We start from the raw sequence: 22,187 nt of genomic DNA, 5'->3' as shown, positions 1-22,187 counted from the left end.
ATTCAGAATAAATCTTTCCAGGGCAATACCCAAAGAAATACCCTTGCAGAAGGCAAAAGCCAAACCAAAACAATGACAGAAACTACCAATAAACTGGGTCAACCAAATCATTTAATGCAAATTTGAAACAGAATGAGTCTGTAAGATCTCAATTTAGGAAAGAGCCTAATGTGGTCTTAGAACTTAAGTGCTTCTCTAACTGGGGATGCTTCTGAAAATGAGACTAAAATATGCAGGTGTCATGGTGATTTTGAAATCTACACACATCTATCAAGAGCAGTCTGGAGGTTCTCCATATACTTTTCTTGTCAACAATATTTTTCCTATCTTTTCACTTAGAGCGGAGCCACTGAATGTAACTTCATTCTTGATGTAGTTTTGCTTCAATACATTCCAGGACAGGGAACACTGGTTCTCCTTTCTCTTGAAGCATCAGTTTGAGCAGCTGCCATAAAGCAGCTGCCCAAAGACCATCCCACTTCTGTTTAAATAGGTGGGCTTCCTAGTCAGTACAAAGCCTCTTATCAACTGCACTGGGCACCAATGAGTTAAACACCCTTTGAAAGTCAGACCAGGGGCTCACAGCCAAATCTAACACTCATACCAGAACATCACATTAGCAGAACTGACTTTCCAATATTCTAATGGAACATTGTACCATATTATAAAGAAAACTTATATTAAAAATTATGTTTCAGGCAGGTGATTACTCCCCTGAAGACATATCATAATGGAAGCCAAAAAATATTTTATGAGGTGAGCTTTAAAAATGTTTCTATTGAGAATAGCAAGGCATCCTGCAAGTTGAACATCTAGGGTTGTCAACCTGGAGAAGAATAATGTCTGAAAAAATCCTGTCATCCAAAAGCTTGTCAGCAACATGTCAGAGAGTAAAATCAGTGTGAGAAAAACAAAGAAATAGAATTAGTTTCAATTATGTGTCTCTTCCTTTATTCACTGCACAGGGAGAAAAATTCATCCCCCCGTAAATGAATAGGCCCCGTGTAACAAGATCCCACTTGTACACTGAAGAACATTTCTGTTATTAAATTTCATTTTCTGTAAAGTGCAATTTTTTTTTTCCAAGAGGCTGAATGACTATCCTTTTGTAGTCCTTTCTGAAAGTCTTTGTCTTATTTTATCCATTATTCCCTGTGCTGTTGCTAGGTCTCCCCAGTTTTACCTCAAGAGAGGGGGTCACTCATGTGGCTCAGTGGTCAAGTTTTCAACCTCTCTACAAACATTAGAGATAGCCTCTTTCTTTTTTCTCAGTGGGAGAAGAACGGTGCTAACTAGATTTGAAAATAATAACTCTAAAGCATAGGTTCAGCTTTGAAAAGTGACTGAAAAGAGAAAGGATTTCTTATTCCTCACAGCGGTCCCTTATCTGACATGGTCAGCACAGCTTTTATAAGTTAAAATCTAAAAAATTTTCAAAATCCAAACTTGGAACCACATCTGGACTCCAAGGTTCAATTTGAGTTTCTTCCTTGAGGCCCTGCCCTAGCTAACAATTTGATGAGGTCCCCATTTTATCTTTTAACAGAAAGTAGAGTTATTTTAAGGCACGAGAAGTAAACTCATACAAGCATATATTCAGCATTGAGATTAGCCCACACATATAATTACTTCACCAAAAGGAAGGCATTTCACAGACTGAAGGGGTGTTCTGAACAGGAATCGTGGAGGAAAAACTATTGTTTTCATAAGGATATTGGTATAACTTGTGATAACATAAAGAAAAATTTTGATCAAGAAGATGCTCTTTCAAGAGTCACTTTTCAAAGCTAGCTGCACTGTAAAAGAAATTCCCTTCTTTAAAGAAAGTAGGCCCAAGACTAAGTTTTATTTTAGATGCATTTCATGGCCTTAAGAGGGCTTGAGATTGAGTGGAAGCAGAGAAATAGAGATTTTTGCAGATTCCCTGTTCAGTAGTGATCTTCAGCCTTAGGGAGGAGTGTGTTGTCTGCTGGGTTAGAGCACAGACACCTGACATGTTCAATGTGGTCAGAATAGCTTTCAGCAGGCCCTCATTTGGTCAAGAATCTAAACATTTGTTTACTGGATGCACATATGTGCACCTGATGTCATGTGAGTATCTCCTAATGATATGAACAACACAAAAATACATCAACACATGATAACAGGCTACCAATTCACACTCCCTTACAGCAGTTTTGCAGCATACTGAAGCCTGCCCCTTTTTTTATTTTCAAAGCCAGATTTACAAGGTTAAAATATTTCTATACTTCACAATATTCAGGCTATCTGAGTGCATTTTTTCTGCAAACAAGGTTAAGTTACCATTTGCTCATCTGATCATTTTCAAATTTGAGTAATTTTCCCTACTCTTTATTTCCCCCTTCCCTTTATCTTAGAGTTTTGCCTAAAGATTGATCTGACTCTGTTCCTCTTTTATCCCTTTAACACTTTCTTCCATGTATTTCTGGGTCCATTTCTCTCCTTGCCACCTACATTTGCTGACACTTCTTTTGGCACAGTGAATTTCCAATTTGGGGTTTATGCATATACGTGCATGTGTATGTGCTTGTGTACATGTGTATGTGTTTGTGCTTATTTTGACTATCTTTGCATACTGTTCTCAATAGAAACACTTTTTGAAGCTCAGCTTCCTATTTTCTGTGGATTGTTTTTGGTTTTTTTAGATTTGATTTGACTGTACTGGGAGGTGGTCACTTTCTCAGTGCAAAATGAATGTGTTAGAGAACTAGAGTTTCTGGGCTACTTTCTCCAAAACATACAACAGGCAAGAATTTGATAGGCAAAGAAAAAAGAAGCTACAAAGCAAGAAGCGGATTGTGATAAACTCTTGCAAAACCCTCTACCATCTATGGCATGGAAGTTTTTTAATTGAAAAATAATTTATGATAATTAACATTTTGATCATCCATATCAAGAGAAAAACTGAAAACAGAAGCTAAGGGACAAACCCATTGTTACCATGATAAATCCACTTTCCAAGCAGCAATTACTGCTGGTTTTATTCATGGTCACGAAGTTATGAAAAGAGAACGTGCAGGGTCTCCCTTGAGCTGTGCACATCAGTTACCACTGCAGAATAGCCTGTGGTACAGGGACACCTGGGCTAGAAAAACCCTGAACCAAATTTTTTCTTCCTTTAACTTTCAGGAAGTTATGCAAGTGCTTTTGAACCCATGCAAAAGTTTAGGGCATTGCAGGTGCTAATGTTTAAATCAGTTTTTACACCACCTCCACTTGAACCACAAACTGCCTGGTGCAAAGCAAGTTTAACCTGTTCTATTTTGCTTTACTAGACCAAAAATATAAACCATGAGAGAGAAGATGCTGGGGCACTTCTGGGCTTAGCCAGAAGGCACTATTTTACTTCTCTAAATCCTTTCTTCCTTTATCATGGTAGGCATCCTTACCGGCAAAACAAAGTATTTATGCTGAGTAGCTGCAGGCAAAGCCATTTTAACCCTCCTTTTATCAAGATCATCTCTGCTTTCTTCTGTACCACAAAAAGATTGGTACAGAATACCCCCAGATTTGTCTCTGTTGTGTTGACAGCTAAATGGCTGGGGAAATCCCAAGTAAACCTAGAGCTGCACAAATCAATGTCTGTAGAGAGGTTTAGCTGTAAATGCTGTGAGGAGCATGGACAGTGCAGAGAATTGTAAACTTCAGTCTATCCTTTAAGTTGCCTGGACACAAACACAACAGCACTGTGAGAATTGGCGAGTATTGACCAAATCTCACACTACAAGTCTCAGAGATTTTCAGCCCATTTGTGTCACCACCTTAGCAAGCACTGTTTACCTCCTCTCAGGAAGGAAGTCTCTGCTCAGCAGCTCTGTAAAACATTGGCAACACCGAGACTCTCCCCAGGCTTGCAATGCGTATTGGAAATGGCTGCCCTGACTTTGGGCTGACCCTTGGTACCCTGAGGAGGTTCACCCATGGGGAATTCATTATTTATATCCACAGAGCAGATGTCCTTGGCACAGACATCCCCTCTCAGGTCCTTGCAGCAGATGTTGTTGCAATGCTGGAAGCCCCAGCCAGAGCTCTGCATCCCTTAAGAGGGGCACTGCTAGTGGTTGTCACTGGCCTGCCCTGAATGGAGAATCCTGATCATTTAACTGGAAAGAAAATCTCCATAGCAACAGAAGCCGAGATAAGCATCACATTGCCAAGAAGGGGTGGGCTGGACCCTTTGATTTGCAACTATGGTAGTTGATTCACAACTATGGACATTCGGAAAACAGATCTTCATTCCAGTTCCAGCAGCCATTCCTAACCAAATTATAAACAAAGAGACTTCTTTAATCCTAGTCCCATCTTCATAACCACAGCAACTACACCCAGATCCAGACTTTTCAGAGGGAGTGGGTTTTGCTCTATAAATGTGGATTGCATCTGAATTCTCTCTTACAGTGAAAACATTTGCACATTACCTAACATCTCCTCACTGCTGAAAATACTTTGACCTATTGATCAGTACAGTCATTTATTCAGACAAGTTTTTCACAGCTGAGCTTCTAACATTTGCTTTACATTTGTTATACATTTTGCTGAGGTGATGGGTACTAATGAACAAGGAGCTATCCTCCTTAGGTTCTGGGGAGAGAAATCCACAGCTGCTACCAAAATACCAATGGTTTTCCCACAGGCTCTGCAGCTTGTTGATTACAATACCAAGGTTACCATCTAAGTAAACCTAAAGATGTACAGGCTGAAACTTTTCTTTGGTGTGTTGCTCTGGAATAAGTAGGGAAGCCTCATCTTGTGAGTTCATTCAATCCCTAAGTGCTAACAAAAATAAATACCCGTCTTTTCTCAGCTAAGCTATTTAAATATACTTCCTGGAAAAAAAATAGGCAACTTCTTCAACTTTTGTTGAAATAAGAAGTATTCACTTCTAAGTCAGTCACATGTTGATGCCCACATGTTGCTACAGTCACTAGGATTCTGCTGCAATTTCACAATAAATCTTTTTTTTTTGTGCTAGAGCTCAAGCTTCCTCTCTTACATGCTATTCTTGAGCCTGATGTAAAACTATAATTACCTTGTGCAAGCTCCTAGGCTATAATGTGTGTCTGCACACAAGTGCAGAAAAACCAACATATCTTCACTTCCTCCTGGAATTTGCTGCTAAATATAGTAAGGAAATATGACAAAGAAGTTTGGAAGTTTGCTTAGGAAGCAGGTGGTAATTGCATTTCAAAGGCAACCACTGACTGGTAACAGAAGTGATAAGCAAATAGAATTCAAGTAGTGCAAGCCAAGGTTTTGTACTGACGTGAAACTACAGGTAAATAAACAACATGAAAAGCAATGCATTCAGTTACATGATATCATCTTTGTTTTAGGATACAAAACAATTACCTAGCCTTACAAAGAATTAATCAGGATCTGGAGGATAAACTTTACAGAATGGTAAGTTAAGTTATCATAAGTGTTTTTATTTCCTAATATATTAAACATGGTTTTATGGTTCTTAAGTCATTGGAAAAACATGTATGTAGCTGTCACAAAAACACCCTCAAGCTCTATAAGCAGTTATGTTCAGAAAAAATAACATGAAGAGCTCAAGTTGTGTACATCGACAGAGGACCAATTTAAATAGAGATTGCTTGACTGATGATCTAGCTGAGTAAATTGTACTTTTTAAATAATTCTGGTTAGTTTAGTTAATAACTTCATGGGTTTTAAATATTTATGTTTTCATTAAGTATCAAATATAAATAAGGTAATCCAAGGTTTTCTCATGCTTCTTAGATAGTTCCACTCAGCTTTTATTAAATGATTTAATAGAGCTTGGATGGCATGACTTTTAAACTCTTCCATAACTATCAAGCTCAGTATATTAATTTCCAATCTGCATATGTCTGCCACCACAACATCAATGTCACTGTCACAGGCCAATTAATAACCACGTGCAGAAAACACTGCAGCCTTTGTGGGCTCCACATTGCAAGATGCAGCACCACTGATTCAAAACAGCTTGAAGATGTCGAAAAGAAATGGAAAAGCCACTGGGGCCCTGGCTCATTGCTGATGATGCTGGGACATTGTGCTCACTGTTAGGAGTAAAATTACAAATGTGAGGACAGTATTTAGAGAGGAAAGAATGACAGTTTTGAACTTCCAAAGATCTCAGGTAGCAATTGCATGAATGAGCATCTTGGATTGGGGGGACAATTTAATGTGGATTTTGAGTAAATACGGATTATAGGAACGTACAGGACAGGCACCAGCCTTTACTAACAAAAGAATTTTTGAAAATGCCATTGTTCTTATCTCAGAATCCTATTCCAATAGCTAACAACAAATAAGGGACTGAGCTTTTGCAAATCAGGGCAACAACAGGGGGCAAAATTATAGCTGTGTTGTAGCTGACGTTTGTTGATAAATTTATGTTTTAAAACTGTAAAAGCATAAATAACATTTGGTCTCATGTTATTGCTATTTTTATCCACTCTACCTTTGTTGCTTTTTCCTTCTGCCCAAATCACTTCAGGATTTTGTCTTCATCTGTAGCCTAATATTTACTACCTATGCACCACAAAGATAAATAGAGTCATTCAGACTGGTAAATGAAATAAAAATAATAGAAACATAGAAAGAAGGACTCCAGAAAATCCATGTGTTTTTATCAGGTGCTACAGATCAAAGCAAAGAATTTTTAAACTGCTGTTTCAGCACTCGGTTAAATCCTTGAGAAATTATTTCAGAGAATAGCACAGAAAAACTGAAAACCAGCCCTGTGGAGCACTGTGCCTTTCTTTATCCCACTAATATGACAGTCATTGAAGTTAGCTTTAGAGGCTTGAAGAAGATCAATCAGGCTCTGTGCACCACTTAACTCCAGACTGCTTTGCTTTCTGAAATACTGAAACTGAAGACACAAAACAAACCAAAACAAATGTCAAATGGAAACTCTATTAAAAGGAAAAGATGAGGAAGAAAGTACCATATCTGATTTAGATAAGTCAAACCTTTTGATTTTCAGGGCACTCCAATAGCCTTCAATACTTCAGAGACAGTTAAATTAAATAACAGCTGGTCTGGTTGATTAGCAGCTTATGGTGGACTGGGTTCTTGGAGACCTTTCTCTCCCTTTCCTGCTTAGGAGGAACAGCTGTGTGTATTTAATTTTTTGTTTTCTTTTGTTTAGTTTGTCATTCTAAAGCACTTTTGATTTCTCTAGCCTTATACAAATCCAAATATATAAACCACCTGTTTACTTTCTCCCACTCTCCCCTACCCCATCTCTCTACACACATGTGAATACACACACACACCCATTTTGAATATTGAGTGGGCTCAAATTCAACAAGTAGGAAAAGAAAAACCACCAGGCAGTGTTCCCTTGCTCCCCTTGCCTGCAGATAACAGGATGCTCCTAGTAGATGAGTTACTCCCTGCCCTGACAGGGGACACACAATTCCCCCTCTCCCAGTGACTGGTCCCTGCTCATTGCAACTTGTCTAGGAATCCACTGTCACGTCCCTTTTCTAACATTTTTGGGCATCCTGAATATCAAAGCCTTTCATGCCTGCTATTGGTATAAGGGATGTGAAACAATAATCATTAATTCATCAGCAGTCACAGAAAATAAGCTGATGTAGCAGTTACTTTTCTTCTATGCTCTGCTTCCTTTTGGGTGCTAATTCATAAAATATTTAAAAATATTTGAAAGCACACTTCTGATCACAGCAAATTGTATCCAATTGAAACCTCTGTCACATCAGAACATGAAGTATAAATATAAAATATGAACTATGGTGTCTGGCTAAGTGCCAAAAAATGCAATCCTGAAATCAGGGGAGAGTTTGCTATATCAAACTGGGCAAGACTAAACACATGGAACAGTAGAGAAGTGTGGCACAGAGTTGAATATCTGCTGTCACTCCTCATAAAACTCCTGTTCTTACCAAAGTAAGTGTCTTCAACTGGAGAAGATTTCTTCAGTCTTGTAAGCACTGGTTAAGAAGTGGAATACACAGGCTGTCTGCCTAAGTAATTCATCTTTGTAACTCTTTTCTCCATTAAGATGTGGGAAAAGACTAAGCAGGGTCCTCACATTTTGCAGTGCAATTCCATCACAGCACTGGCCAATCAAATAACTTTTTATGATATTTAGTTCCAGTTGTCACCAGTAATCTTCACTTTCCTTTACTCTTGAGTTTTTTGGAACATGCTCAGCCATGATCCTGCTGCTCACAAACAGCAATTACAAGTAGATTATGCAAGTCAACCCAACCACAAGTTAAGAAATCCTTTATATGATCTCAATCCAGCTGTATGCCCCATATGATCCTCTCTGGAATTAAGCAATATATTTTAAAAAGATTTTGAAGTTTTAAGGCTTTTGGTTGAAATTAATTCTGTAGTTTTACCTTTAATGCCATAAGCCAGATTTTTAATGGTATCCTTTTTTGGGAAGAACTGGTGCCTAATAATAGCTGCTTAATAAACCCAACTGCTAATGAAAATTGCACTCATTTCTCCTCCCCCATCTGCATTTTGAATGTTCTTGAAAACATGATCACAGAAATCCAGCTGCAAAGAGCTCAGGAGACCTTATTATCCAGAAACACCCTAAAATATGCTTTTTTTACAAAGTTTGACAGACAGATTGCTGGATGGTATCAGCTCTGGTTCCCACCTCTGAAAAGCCAGCACCAGCCCTCTGCACACAGTGCATTAGATATATTTTGTCATCTGTCAAGATGAAAACTCTTACATTTTTACAATAAAAATGTACAAAATTTACAGCTAAATTTTACCATAGAACTTTTACCATATTACACATCAAAAGGCTGATTTTTCATTTACATTAAGGCAGGCTGGGAGTGTGACTGTGCCATAAAGTTGGAAGAAATTATATAAACCAGCAGTAAAGAGGGGTTTGTGTTAAGGATGATCATGTCTGAAATGCTGCACTTTCTGAGCACTGCATTGGTTTTTATCCCATTTCTGCCCCTGCCTATGTGTTGGAGTAGGACTAAGAGGTACAGCAAATACTTTATGTTCTGTGTTATTAAGAGTTATTTATCCAGCTCTTGAATATCTGGGGTTTTCCAGTTTGTTGGCCATAATATAAACTTAAGCGTCTCCAGTTTGGGAAATCCAAATATGAATTAAATATGAGCTGGGCAGTTTAAAGTGGTGCTCTGAGACCTTGTGTCAGGGAAATGTTATTTTAAAAGAAGCAGATTACTGGGTATCCAGGCCAGGAAAGTAAAGAATATGGGAAGTGTTGAGGAACTTGATGAAAAATTTCAGTCAGGAATTAAAAAGCATCCAAGTACCCTCTGTTTGTCTTTGGAATTTCAACCAGTCACTAGAATGCACATGAGTCTCTCATGATACCTACCAGTCACAACCCCAATATGGTTTAAATCATAAGTGAAAGATGAAAACAATGGAAAGAAATCATTATTCTTACACAAACAAGGAAAACAGAAGCCCAGGATCCTTGGGTTCTTGAATGGAACATGATAACTTTGATAGTGACTTTGAACAGTGATTTCAAGCCCATCTTTTTCATTTTCTTTCCTTCATGGAAGAATAAGTTTCTCTTCCTCCCCCATGTCCCATGAAAATCAAATAAAGATGACCTAAATATTCTTAAAAGGATTTGCATCCCAAAGACAAGAAAGTTTAGAGTCAGCTCAACCTGGCAGGCTCATTTATTCACATTCAGTGAAGACAGCTGTGAATTTCAAGAGAAATTTATACTGGTTGGTTAGTTAAGGCTGAAGCCTGAGAAGGTTTGTGCTTTGTGGACTAAACAACTGCAAAATAACATCTCTATGGAAGGAAATAACCGTAAATGGCACAGAAACAAGTAATGTATAAAAATAGCAGTTTAAAAAATGCATTTCTAGGAGGATTTAAGGCTACATGGTTTTATGCTTACAGGCACTTTGTGCTAAAGAAGTCAATTTCTCACTAACTCTTTTCACACTCATATTCCAAGCTAAAAATATTGTCAAATAAGCAACAGGGCCTACACACATTAACACCTGTAGGAACTACACAAGCTCAGACTGAGTAGGTTAATGAGTTTTGCTGTCAAATAAATGAATTCTCCTGGATAATTTGGATAATGAGCATGAGCACACAGGTTTTCAGACATCCTCACTGAACAGATTCCCTTCCTGTTTTTGCTCCATTGGTCTGTGGTTGGTGATGGTTGCCCAGTCCTCTTCCCAAGAGACACCTAAGGCACCCAGCCACTCCCAAATTGCTCTACATGAATATGACATCGTGAGAGATTGTTCTGGAAACTACTTTCCGTTTTTCCAAAAGGCATGTGACTGTTCTGCTCTGTGTCTCCCTCTCAGCAGGACATCTTCCACAGCTATGAGCAACCTAAGGAAGCTGTGAAGTGGCAGTGAACACTTCTCACTTCCAGTATTGTCTCTGTCAATGATGGAAAATTCCCTCTTAGCATGTGTCTTATCTCTTGGCCACTGATACACATTTCTGACACCTGAGGTTTTCAATCATTTTCTTCATCCTGATCTCCATGGTTTGGTCGCTGTCTCTCAGGAAAACCCCTTGGGATACCATATTGACTAGCAGAGGGCAAAAAATCTGTTGTTTTCAAGGATAAAAAACCAGAAATATGTATGGGATGCGGGTGTTTTTGACCTGTCTATTTCTTGTAAGTGCCCTGGTACTTTGTGATTATCTGCCAATTTACCATAATGGCAGGGAAAGCAAGAACAAAAATAAGCCTGAAAAAGTGTTCTGTAGCAGGCGTTTCACATTTCAAAGTCCTTCACAAAAGCTGGTGTCGCCTGTGAATGTGGAAAACAGGGCACAGAAGAGTGACATGTCTTGGCCAAGGTCGTCAAGAAACAAATTTACAAATTACTTTTAGGTCTTCTGTAACTAAGTCCATTCCTACAGAAAATATCAAAGGACTTCCTAGGTTTTCTTAGATCCAATTTTCAATGCCATCTGCTCTTCTCCCATTTCAGATAAATTGAAAATGGGAAAGACAATGTTTAGAAGGAAGGAAGGAAGGAAGGAAGGAAGGAAGGAAGGAAGGAAGGAAGGAAGGAAGGAAGGAAGGAAGGAAGGAAGGAAACATACATACATACCATACATATGCAAGCAAAGTACTGGTAGTCAGTTAGTATATAGTGTTTAGAATATTTAGTATTTAGTCCAGGTCACTATAGATCCTCAATTTCATAATATTTTTTTTTCTAAATAAGGAAAAGTAGTTTTTGGAAATAGTATTGTTTCTACAGAATCCAAAAGTATTTCATTTAGTCTTTACAGGAGAGAATACGGATCAAGATGATGACTTTTATGAGGAGAAAATCAGGAGAGGCATGGGGAAAGATGAATTAGTACATTTTCTCTTCCTGGTTGCATACTTTGTGCTCACAGAACAGTACTAAAGAAATGAAGGATCAACACCATAATACCTTTTCTTTATTATCACAAGTGGCATGTACCTCCAGCAGAATCCTCTTTGCTCACCAGAGGTGTAATATTTAATCCTGTACTTTTTCTTTTTTCCTCCAGAAACAAACATTTCTTCTTTCAACCTCCTGTCACTAACACAGCCTCAGAAGATACTATTACACTGACTTCTGGGAATTAGCATCAATCAACACCATTTCTATTCCCTCTAGCAAAAATTTACTTAGCATTTTATTATCAGGAAGGACTCTACCCTGGCAAGGCATACCCTTGATGTGAAATGTGGGAGATGATAGGTACAAGGAAAGACTATAAGCACATTTTGTCAACTTCATCTATAGTGCTAGGAGAAAGCATGGGCTGTGAAGATGACTAGCTGGCTTAGAAGGGCTTTTCATAAGCTGATAGGAAAGATGTCTTTTTCAAGCTTAGTTGCAATGCTGTAGGAGACAAAGGAAGTTGATGGCAAGTAAAACTACCCCCTGACTTCTGATAAGTTTTTCCTGCCGTGGTTGGGGTTAGGTAATGAACTGATTATGTTCATTTATAAACAACAGATCCTCAGCACTGCTGGTTTCCCAAAGAACAGGTCCTAAGTCAGCAAAATAAAACCATTCTAAACTGGGGAAAAAAAAAATGCTGTCATGGAAGATATCCTGTGCCTGGAGCAAATTCCTGAGCAGTTGAAAAAGATGAGCAGCCAACTAATTCCTGCTTAGAGGTGCAATCAGCCTGTGTAGTGGTGCTCTGTTCATTCATATTTTATATCAAAGAGCACATCTAAGCATAACCCAGACCAGGAATGGCAGGACCCTTCCCCAGCCTAGAGCCAGGTTTGTTGGCATTCATTGAATTTAAAGTACTCCTGTTTATAATTTAAATTTACTGGGCTCGTGTTAGACACAAGACATGCACTGAGAATCTCAGGAATATTTCATGGTGACACTGTGGCAAGAAGACCTTTAGCAGGAGGTGGAGGTGTAAGTGGATTTTATTGTAATGCCCTTTTACACAGTGTATGCCATCTAGGTTGGCATTACTTCAAATTAGAAGTAAACCCCTACAGTTGCCCGTGCTAAGCTGGAGCCTGTATGAAGCGACACACCCTGCTCAGTCAATGCAGGCTTGCCCCAAGAAGAAACATTAAAGATCAACACTAGTACTTGTTGTACCAGGAAGAAAAGTAATCATCCTGCATTTCTTTTACAAATCACTTGCACAGAAAGAAAAGCATGTTTTTACTTCACAAACAGAACCTTGACATCACTTTGCTAAACGGAGTTCTTTCTGTGATAAGTTATTAATTGTACACCAGTGTCAAAGTTTCTTTTTGCTTTTACAGCTATGGAATTACATTTCATGGGGTAGTCAAGGAAACAAATCTTTATAAGACCTTTGCTAATACAAGGTTAAATATGACATTAAGAGCAAATAATTCTTCAAGTGAAATGCCATAGAGCATGATATCAGAATCCTCAGACAAAACACTACAGTCCCATGATGTTATCTTTAACAAAATTATAGTATTGGGCAATCATAGACAAAACTCTGCTGCAGGTGATATTGACTCAGAAAAATCAGAAGCAAGTGTTGCTTACTAAACAGGGTAAATTCTATAATTTAACTCTGATGGACAAATTAGATTGGGTCAGTAATTCAGACAAGATTATACCTCATTTATCAGAGAATAAGATTCTGCTTATTTCCATATCTGCTTTGTAGAATAGATCTTCTAAAATGCTATGGGCACAGAAGATACATTTGTAGCACATCCATTTATTCAATTCCTCTGATCTATCATAAAAAGAAGAAAATGCCAAGCTTGAAGATCACACTATGAATTATATTGCTGTGGTTTTATCCTATCAAAAGGTCCCCAGCAATCAGAAAAAGACGTTCAATAAGTAAACCTCTGTATGCCTAAACTCTATCCTCCTCCTCTTACAACTCTTTTAGTAAAGGGGCAAAGTAGATTATAAAAATTTCAGCTGTCAGATACATTTCTTTCCTGAAAAATACCTTTCCTGCTTTGTCTTTCCCTTGGAATGTCTTCTCGAAATCCATCCCCAGTTCTAACTGATTTTCCCCCTCATTGAAACCAGATTTTTAATCCTTTAGTCTTGGAATACCCTTCCTACACTCTGCATCTTGGAAATGCATCTTGGAAACAGCTGACAATGTGTACACAAGCACAATTAAGTGTCCAGTAAAGCATTATCTCATTCCTCTCTTATCTGATTTCTTAGGCATGTCTTGGCTTTGTTTTCTGTGTCTTCCCTCTGATATCTTTATTCTCCATAAGAGCATTTGAAAGCAATTGTCTAAAGTGATTTGCTGGTCACATGGTATGAGGATTTCACTATCTACTGTAAAAAATTGCTGGATTTTCTTACAACTGGATCCTTCCTAATTGTATTCTTAATCTTTCTACCTCTATACACTTCTTAATTATTGCAGAACATTTGTATGGAAGAATAAATCTATTTTGGAAAACTATTGATATATCAAATTTTCACATGACTACAGATTTTTTAAGTGGGCTTAAATTAATTTATTTCACACTCTTGACTCTTCTTCCCCAATGCACCATAGAATAGTCTGACATGAGAAGGATTACAAAGGACTTGATTTAATTATATGCTCTGTCTGAGCAAACACATTTCAGTTAAGGAAGGTGTGAACTTAAATACATTAGCATTTATCAATCAGCTGTATGAGCTTTAAATTAATAAATAATTCTTTCACAGCTGCCCAACTACTAGACAGAGAATCTAAATTAAAACCTCTAATAAAACTAGCCCAAGTCTCTCAATGCATTTTTAAAGCATAATTTACTGAATGGATTTTATATACTCACCCTAGTAATTTCAATGAAATTTGTTCCAATACTGGGTGATGGTAAAGTAGTAATGTGTTCTGTTTTGTCCCAAAATCTATTTTTTTTTTGGTATGAAGGGACTAATTGAGGTGAACACAGTACAACATTGGCATGTTTTTGTCTCAAATTAGCTGATAATTTAAGGTTTCTATCAACATCTCTGGTAGTTTCCTGTTTAAATATTTTAGTTATTTTTCTTTCAAATTTCTAGTGTGGATACAGAGAGATATCAAATATTTCAGTGAAGAAATAGACAAAAATGCCTAGTCAAGTAGAACTATGATTTCTATACAAGATGCCAGGAAACCAAATTAGAGTTTAAGTTACCAATTATTAAATTTATCTTATTAAGATAGACTTAATTTCTTCTGATAGGGTGCAGCCATTCAAATCCCAGCTCAAGATGCTAATGAAAGATGTCTCAATGGGAAGTTAGTTTTGTTAGATCTCCAAGTAAGCCTCATAAGAAAATGTAAAATATTCAAAATATGGCTCTGCCAACTTGCTGCACTAAAATTTCTGACATGTAAAGCTCAAGCCAGGTGACTTTATGGGGTTGACTGAAGCTGAGCAAACAAAACTCTCCTCTGGAAACACAAGGGCAGTGGTTCCCATGTCTCCTTTGCTGGAGCCCTGGGAAACCTGCAACCAGGAGAGACTCCTGCCAGTAGCTGGAGAATGGAGAACTTTTCCTTCTCAGTATGAATGTCTCAGCTTATTCACTATTTTTTCCCAGCTACATATTTCTTCCTAAAGCACACAGAGGAGGGAAGCAGTCTGTAGGCAAGAGAGATGCTGACAGTCCAGAGCAACATCAGGGGAAGCAGCTGTCTCCTCTTCCCTTAGCAGGGTGACTGGAGAACTACCTCCCTGTTGGATGATTCTCCAGTACCTGTTCTGCTCCTCTGTGAATTTTCATGCTGTTATATTAGTGTATCTTCATCTCAGTGTTCCCAGTTACAGTGACGCAAGAGATCCGTAAATATAAAATCAAGGCAAGAAATTTCATTTGAGCAGGGATTATTATATTCCTTGGTGACACATGTAATTGGCTTTATCTGCTGCAATGAGATTTTTCATAAACCCTCACTACATGATCTTGCTCAGCTTTCTATTGCTCAGCTTCCAGGAATTTTTCTTTTGGCTAAATAGCCAGAGATAAAGAATAAAGAGTGAGAATATATTCCACAAGGAGGAAGAAATACAGGCCAGAAGTCCTTTTGGAAGAGAGTTCTAAAGAAGCACGAATCTGCCTGCTTCTTTCACCATTTTAATTACATACACCCTCCCTTAAGCCGATGTAACCTGTTCTAAAGACTCAGAGATTAGAATGAGGAATTTGAATGGTTTGTCCCCCACAGGTGTCAGTGCCAGCTTACTCTATTGTCTCTGAAACCCTTCCCAGTAGACTGCTGAAAGACAGGAGTCATTCATACAAGTCCTGGTCAGAGAGCCTTCCTCTTTTACATGGAAAACAGAATGGAAAGCAAAAAGAGAGCTGATAGCAAGGCACATGGCTTTAGGTGGAGTATTTGGGTTCTGTCTAATCCTCATCCATTTGCTGTGAGGAAAAGCAGATGCTTGGTTTAGCTGTATTAATCTAAAGCAAATAAGAAAGACTTACCTGTGAAACTGGTGAGCTACACCAGCCAGGCATCAACCTAGGTAACAAAAAGGGGACTGAAAGGTGAAGAAGAAGTATTCTCTTTTGCCATATAAAAGGTGTCAAGGACAAAACCAACCAAGCCACCAAGGTGTATGCAAAGAGACTTTAGCTGCCTATATGCCAGAACTAAGAAACTAGTAATAAACTAGATTTAGAAGCAGTGTATGTGCATTGGTGACAGAAAATTACTCCAGCTCATGGAAAAGACTTGTGCAACTAAAGTGATTAATGTAGCTTTTTTGGGATGGACTAAGTGGATTGCAGAGCTTGAGAACAGCACTCTGTATTGTGCCTGGCAACTCTAAAATAGTAGTCCTGAATATAACTCAGCTATTAATAGACAGCAGAGGTAGATCTCATGTTGGTCTCTGCCTGCCATGTCAGGTCTCTGCAGCCTGGTCACAGACTGCACCAACTTGTGCATAATCTCTTTAAAGAGCTCTTTGTAACACATAGGAAGGAAAATCCTGTCATCTTTGACTTTAACAACAGCTTTATGCTGATGGTTACTTACAACCAGTACAGAGCTTCTTACCAGTGGTTTAAGAAATTACAGTAACAATCTCCTGATTATGCAAATGCTGCATTAAACATGAAGCTTCTTGTCTTCATTATGATAAATAAAATGCAGGGACTCATCTTTGAACTGAGTTGTAGCTTAAGAGAAAGAGATCATGTACGTGTTATATTTGATATTGGTATACAGAATAAAGTCCAAACCAATGATATCTGTTTTTAATGCAAAGGAGTGAATCTTGAAAATTATTTTGAGTCAAGCCATCTGGGAGAAAAGGTTTTAAACACTTATAATTCACTGTTCACATTGTTTTTCTAAAAACAAATCTCACATCCAGGAATAAAAGACAAGAAACCTATAATTACAAAACCTTAGTATAAGAAGTAAAAATTGCTGCATAAAATGGAATCTGTACAAGTAACAATTAGAAAGAACTGATAGCAGTCAGTACCAGTCATAAGGTCTGAAAAAGAATAGGTAAAGGAAGGAAAAAAATGCAGGAAAATAACCTGTAAGATACTAGGTAGGTATAATGATGCAGCTAGGGTCCATATAACTAGAAGGAATTGAAACAATAACTTGAAATTGATGTAAATTGATATTTTACCTACTAAGCATGGAGTAGTGTGCATTGGCTTTAGTTCTCTAATGGAAGTGAAGTCAACAAGCTTTTAGGGTTTGGGAAAATTAATAAAAGGAAGCAATAGTCAGGACAAAACTTGGGTTTCACCTCTCCTACTTCTAGCTTATTAATAAAGTATGAGGACTCAGCCAGTCCCCAGGCTCCCCTCTATTCCTGTGAGAGATAGAAACACCTCTCAGCATGACTGCCAGATTCAAACAGGTGTCTAAGCATGTAGGCAGAAGCATCCTTTGGGCACATCTCCTCCACTGACTAGAGACTAGACAAGCAGCTTTTTCCAGTGTCTTTCTTGTAGATGGTGAGATGAATTTAAGTTATGGGAGAAGAATATTCAGCCCCTGTGACGTGATGATACTCCATAATTCAAAGCTATGAAACCCTGTGTTCCCCCTGGATAAGAATTCAAGGAGAGCAGACAGTCCAAGGCATTAAAAAGTTATACCATTAAATCTTATTTTCTTGAAAACAGTGCATCAATCTGGGAAGAATAGTAGCATAACATCTAAAAGCAAATCAAGAATCATTACTTAAGCATGCAGAGCTTTTCTCAAGGGTGTGAAGATTCTTCCTTTTCTAAATACAGCTTTCATATTTACTGTGCTCTATTAAGCACTGCCCAGTGCTAGGACTTTTATGAGGAGAGTTTCAAAGGGTTTTATTTTTACCTAGATTATCTAAACAATGTAGTCATATTCCATGTATGATTCTCCAGGTTTAATGTGCTTGGTAACATTCTGGGTTGAGAGGACATTGTGTTATATAGATGACAGTACAAGTAGCATCTCCAAACATTCTATTTAGTAGGGTACAAAGTTATATTTTGCTCATTCCTGGTTTAGCTCTTCCTATAGTTCCAACAGTGTTGTTTTGTTTTGTTTTTTTAAATAAAACAGTTCCTCTACCAAGACTGACAGTTATGAAAGCTTGGATTCATTATGAAGTAGAGATCAGATTTAACCTGAAGTGAACAAAGACTTTACGCACTCACAGAAGCGTGTCTCTATATCCTAAAGCCTGTGGGTTTTTAAATCAAAATCTGATGAGCTCTAAGGGCTTTGATCATCCTCTCCTAAGGTCTCAGGTGCTGTAGAAAGTCTCAGTGGAAGGTTATTTCTAAAAAGGTGCTCTTGAAAATTTTCTGAGCCTCTTTGCTTTCTCATGTCTTGGCTTGCAATCCTCCTTCTACATAATACAATAAAGTCAGCTCAGCTTTATAGCAACTTCTTATGTTTTGAAGGGAGTTGCTGTACCCTATGCTTTGTGATGAATGTCCAAACATCTTTTCCCATCCTACTCAGACTCTATTATCTCCTTCTGCATCAACTACAGATGCCCTAAGCAATTCTGCAGAGATCCCTAATACTGCAGGATGGGAAGCTCTTGCCCATGATGTCAAAATTTGCTAACACAGCTAAGAGACCAAGAATCCTGACACTGTCTTCTAAATGACTACTTAGGATTTTCTACTGTGCCATCAAGAGACTTTTCAAGCAATTATTTGCCTGAAGAAGAAGAGTGACACAATCAGGTTCAATTGTGTCAAGCTAGATCCTGTATTATAAATTCAATAATTATTTTAAAACATATTCTATGGGATTCAATAGCAAAATTCTGGGGGATGAATATAGGTACATAAGTAAACTTTCTGATGCAACCTTTTCATGTTGAAAATCACTCAGTAATTGGATTAATGCTTCTTTTTAATGGCAAATCCCTATTTTCTATTACAATCACAAAGTCTATCCCACATCTCTCCTTCTGGAGTAAGAAAAGCTTTTAATCAACATTTTGCTGTTGAAGGAAATAGTAGGTTGAATGGCTCACTACAGGGTGTTGTTGCTTTTTTATTTTCTTTTTCTTTTGTGGAACGCACTTTGTGCAGGCTGAAAAAGCCTGAAAATCCTTGTGATTTTACACCACTTGTTATGGAGTAGGAAGTGCTGTATTTTCACATTCCCCCTAGATTAGAAACGTGTGCTGTACCTTTGTCCTGGTAACACATAGAGTCACCCAAGAGCAAGAAAGCTGAAGGCAGAGCATGAGTGCACAATAAAAATGGCCTCAGCAGGTGCCCAGTTACAAACAGGACCAGGTTTTGACCTACAGAGGAAAACATGGATACAGAAATAAAGAAATCATGCTTACAGTGGGCTGAGGAGAGAGCAGGATATCACTGACAGGGAAAAAAAAAATGCTCTGAGTCCGGATAGAGGGGTTGAATCCAAGGAGTCTTCAGATGACTGACAGCCTTAATGGAAACAGCCTGGTGTCTGGAAAATGATAGGTAGGAAAAAAGTAGGAATGGCTTCTCCATGACCACAGTTTATCAGTGGGAGGTCTGGTCTCACACTGGAAAAGTGCACTGGATTGTGAAGTGGAAAGAAGTAATGGGACTTGACAGTAGAAATTAAAAAGGAGAAGAGTGGTGGGATAAACTACTTTCTTTACAGTAAAACAGGACCTTGGAGAGCAACCTGTTTACATGGATTTTTCTCCTAGAACTCCTGAAATACAGTCAAACACCTGCAACAAATTAAAGGCGCCAGGAGGAAAGGAAAAGGCTCTTTTTTGATATCTTCTATTTTAATGTGTTTAATAACTGTGTAGCTGACTTCTGCACAGCTTGGCTCTGGCAGCCAGGGTTATTTAATACTATAATAGACAAGATAACTGACAATTTTGTAGAAAACATTAACATTGCAAATGTTGAGATTAGCAAGTTGGCAACTTCGATAGAGGCTGTATCAATCATTCTTATTATTGTTGCACTCAGACTTTTCTGCCCTGGATCCCTGGGATCAGTAAAAAGAATTAAAATTCAACAGTACAAATATTAAAGCATGAGCTAAGTTAAACAGAAGGAGACCTTAAATCAAAAACCTTCTCAGCAGGACATTTTTGCTACCAGGAGAGAGTTTTTAACTCAAAGTAAAATTCTTAAGTGAATTTATACAAGTAATTAAGGATAACCAGAGGGCAACATCAGTAGATATTAAGGTGTAGTTATGACATCATACACTGCATATGAAATTCTGAATTATATTAAATTGGGATGCCAAGAATTTTAGAGAATCACAGTTTGTTTCAAAGGTAAAAGATACAAAAATTCAGTGCAAGCAAGGATGGAAGATATGTCTTGGACATGGCACTCAAAGGAACTTTGAAACCAAATTTTATACATTATCTAGCTGTGGTTTCAATAATTCCAGAACTTTAAGCATATAATAAGACCCTGAAGTGATCAGAGTAGGAATAATTCTTTAGCACCAAGCAGAAACAGACAGTGAAGAAAGTCTAGGAACATAGCTGTTAAAATATCACAAGCATTTGTCAATCCTCTCTTGTCTGCTATGCCCATTGACAGCAGAATTACTTTCCCTGTTAAGGTACCTTATACCTATCTCTAATTATATTTACTGCAGGAAGAGAGATTGTCAGATTTTTCAAAAATATATATTTCCCTTATTATTTCACAATTGTGTAATCTTCTGGTGGAAGAAAGAATTTATACTCACAACAGTGTGAATAGTTGTGCATATAATTCCTAAATAAAATCTCTTCTGACAATAGTAACTAAAATCAGATCTTACCTTTCTGAGCTAGGAAAAACCTTGAACACATTTTGAAGCTTGGCAGAGCCCTTCCCTTTAGGCTCAACACATGCTAACTCTCTCCCAGTTAATCAGTGGATACTGCCATCCATTCTCATTAGACTATATCTGTTCCCTGGGAGATATCCCAAAAAACTGGTGGTCCCAATTAAACTCATTCCAATTAATTTGCACTCCACTAGGATTTTAGTGTTACTTCACCTAAATCCAGCCTAAGACTTCTGCTATCTTGTGTGACTTCACCAACAATTTTCCTACAAAAAGGGCTAAAAATGCATTCTGTAGAAGGGATGCAGCCTATGGAGATGCTAGTTTGCAAAGCACTTCCTGTTATTTCAAAGTGTGGCTGTTCAACTGCAAGCTGCTTAAATAGATCTGAAGAATCTCTGCCTTACTCTCCAGTTCCCACGTGTAGTTGTCCTTTCATCTTCATCATTTATTTCTCCCACCTTTCCCGTTTTTCCCCCTATTTTCCACCTTTCCCCACGTCCACCAAAATTTCCTTCCCAGAGCAGATCTCTTCAGCTGCTGTATGCTCACAAAGAAAAAGCTCCAACTTAGTCAGTGCTTTTCAACTTCAGCAGTGCTGTATTAAGCCTCCATTAAATATGTTATAGACAAAACCCTCACTCTTTTCATGAGCATAATAGTGATTGTCCATGAGTGATTGGCTGTGTACTGTCAGAAATCATCTAGTTTTTGGGCTGAAACTCAGACATCTGTTTTGCCATAACGAAGAATGAAAATTGTCCAAGATGGAAAAGGACAGTTTCATTTGCCAACCCCATAACTCTTATGTTTGTTTTTCAACTACATCTCCCCTAGTTTCTCAGTTTTGTTTTTTTTTAACAAGTGTGCAAATCAAGTAATTAAAAAGATTTAGAGATCAGGTGTCTACAAGAGTAATTTCTTCACGATAATTGAAAGTAAACCTTACATTTGCACTACCAATAGAAGAGGATAATTTGAATATATTTGTACAAAAGCCAAAGTAAAAGGTAAGAAAATATTACATTTCACTTGTCAAGTTAACATGAACAGGTAACTGGGAAAACACATGGAGTACAGAACTACAAATACTCCCAAGAAGGCCAGTAGTTGCTATCCTCCATTTTCTGTAGCAGTTGGCTTCTGCATCTCTTTGAAGCAATTACACAGTGATTCAGATATTAATCATAGCTACCCATGAGTAGAACCAGCTACCCAGTGAGGTGCTCTTGCTGGTGCTCCCTATATCTGGATCTGGTTACATACAGCGATACACCAGAAATGCGTCTGAGATACACATGGATTTCAGGCACATGATGTATCATTTCCCCATGAAAAAGACAGAATGCACCAGTAGGGAGATTTGGAACAATATAAATTACTGCAAGTTTGGAATTTGATAGACTTGGAACAGTAGTTGCAAAATTAATTGGAAAAAAAAATGTCTG

The 22,187-nt window shown here is 37.9% G+C and overlaps 1 protein-coding gene across 1 annotated transcript in view; it reads left to right on the top strand.

Moving 5' to 3' along the window:
• The window catches only part of BEGAIN (brain enriched guanylate kinase associated), a 146,344-nt gene that overhangs the window by 88,534 nt on the left and 35,623 nt on the right, over window positions 1-22,187 (top strand). Inside the window, exons 5-6 of the mRNA XM_062494942.1 lie at window positions 699-744; window positions 5,347-5,421. Coding sequence (XP_062350926.1) covers window positions 699-744; window positions 5,347-5,421 — 121 coding nt within the window. The remainder of the gene's footprint in view (window positions 1-698; window positions 745-5,346; window positions 5,422-22,187) is intronic.

The sequence above is a fragment of the Cinclus cinclus genome, chromosome 6 (assembly GCF_963662255.1).
Source record: "Cinclus cinclus chromosome 6, bCinCin1.1, whole genome shotgun sequence".
NCBI classification, from domain to species: domain Eukaryota; kingdom Metazoa; phylum Chordata; class Aves; order Passeriformes; family Cinclidae; genus Cinclus; species Cinclus cinclus.
This window is presented reverse-complemented; position numbering and strand designations above follow the sequence as displayed.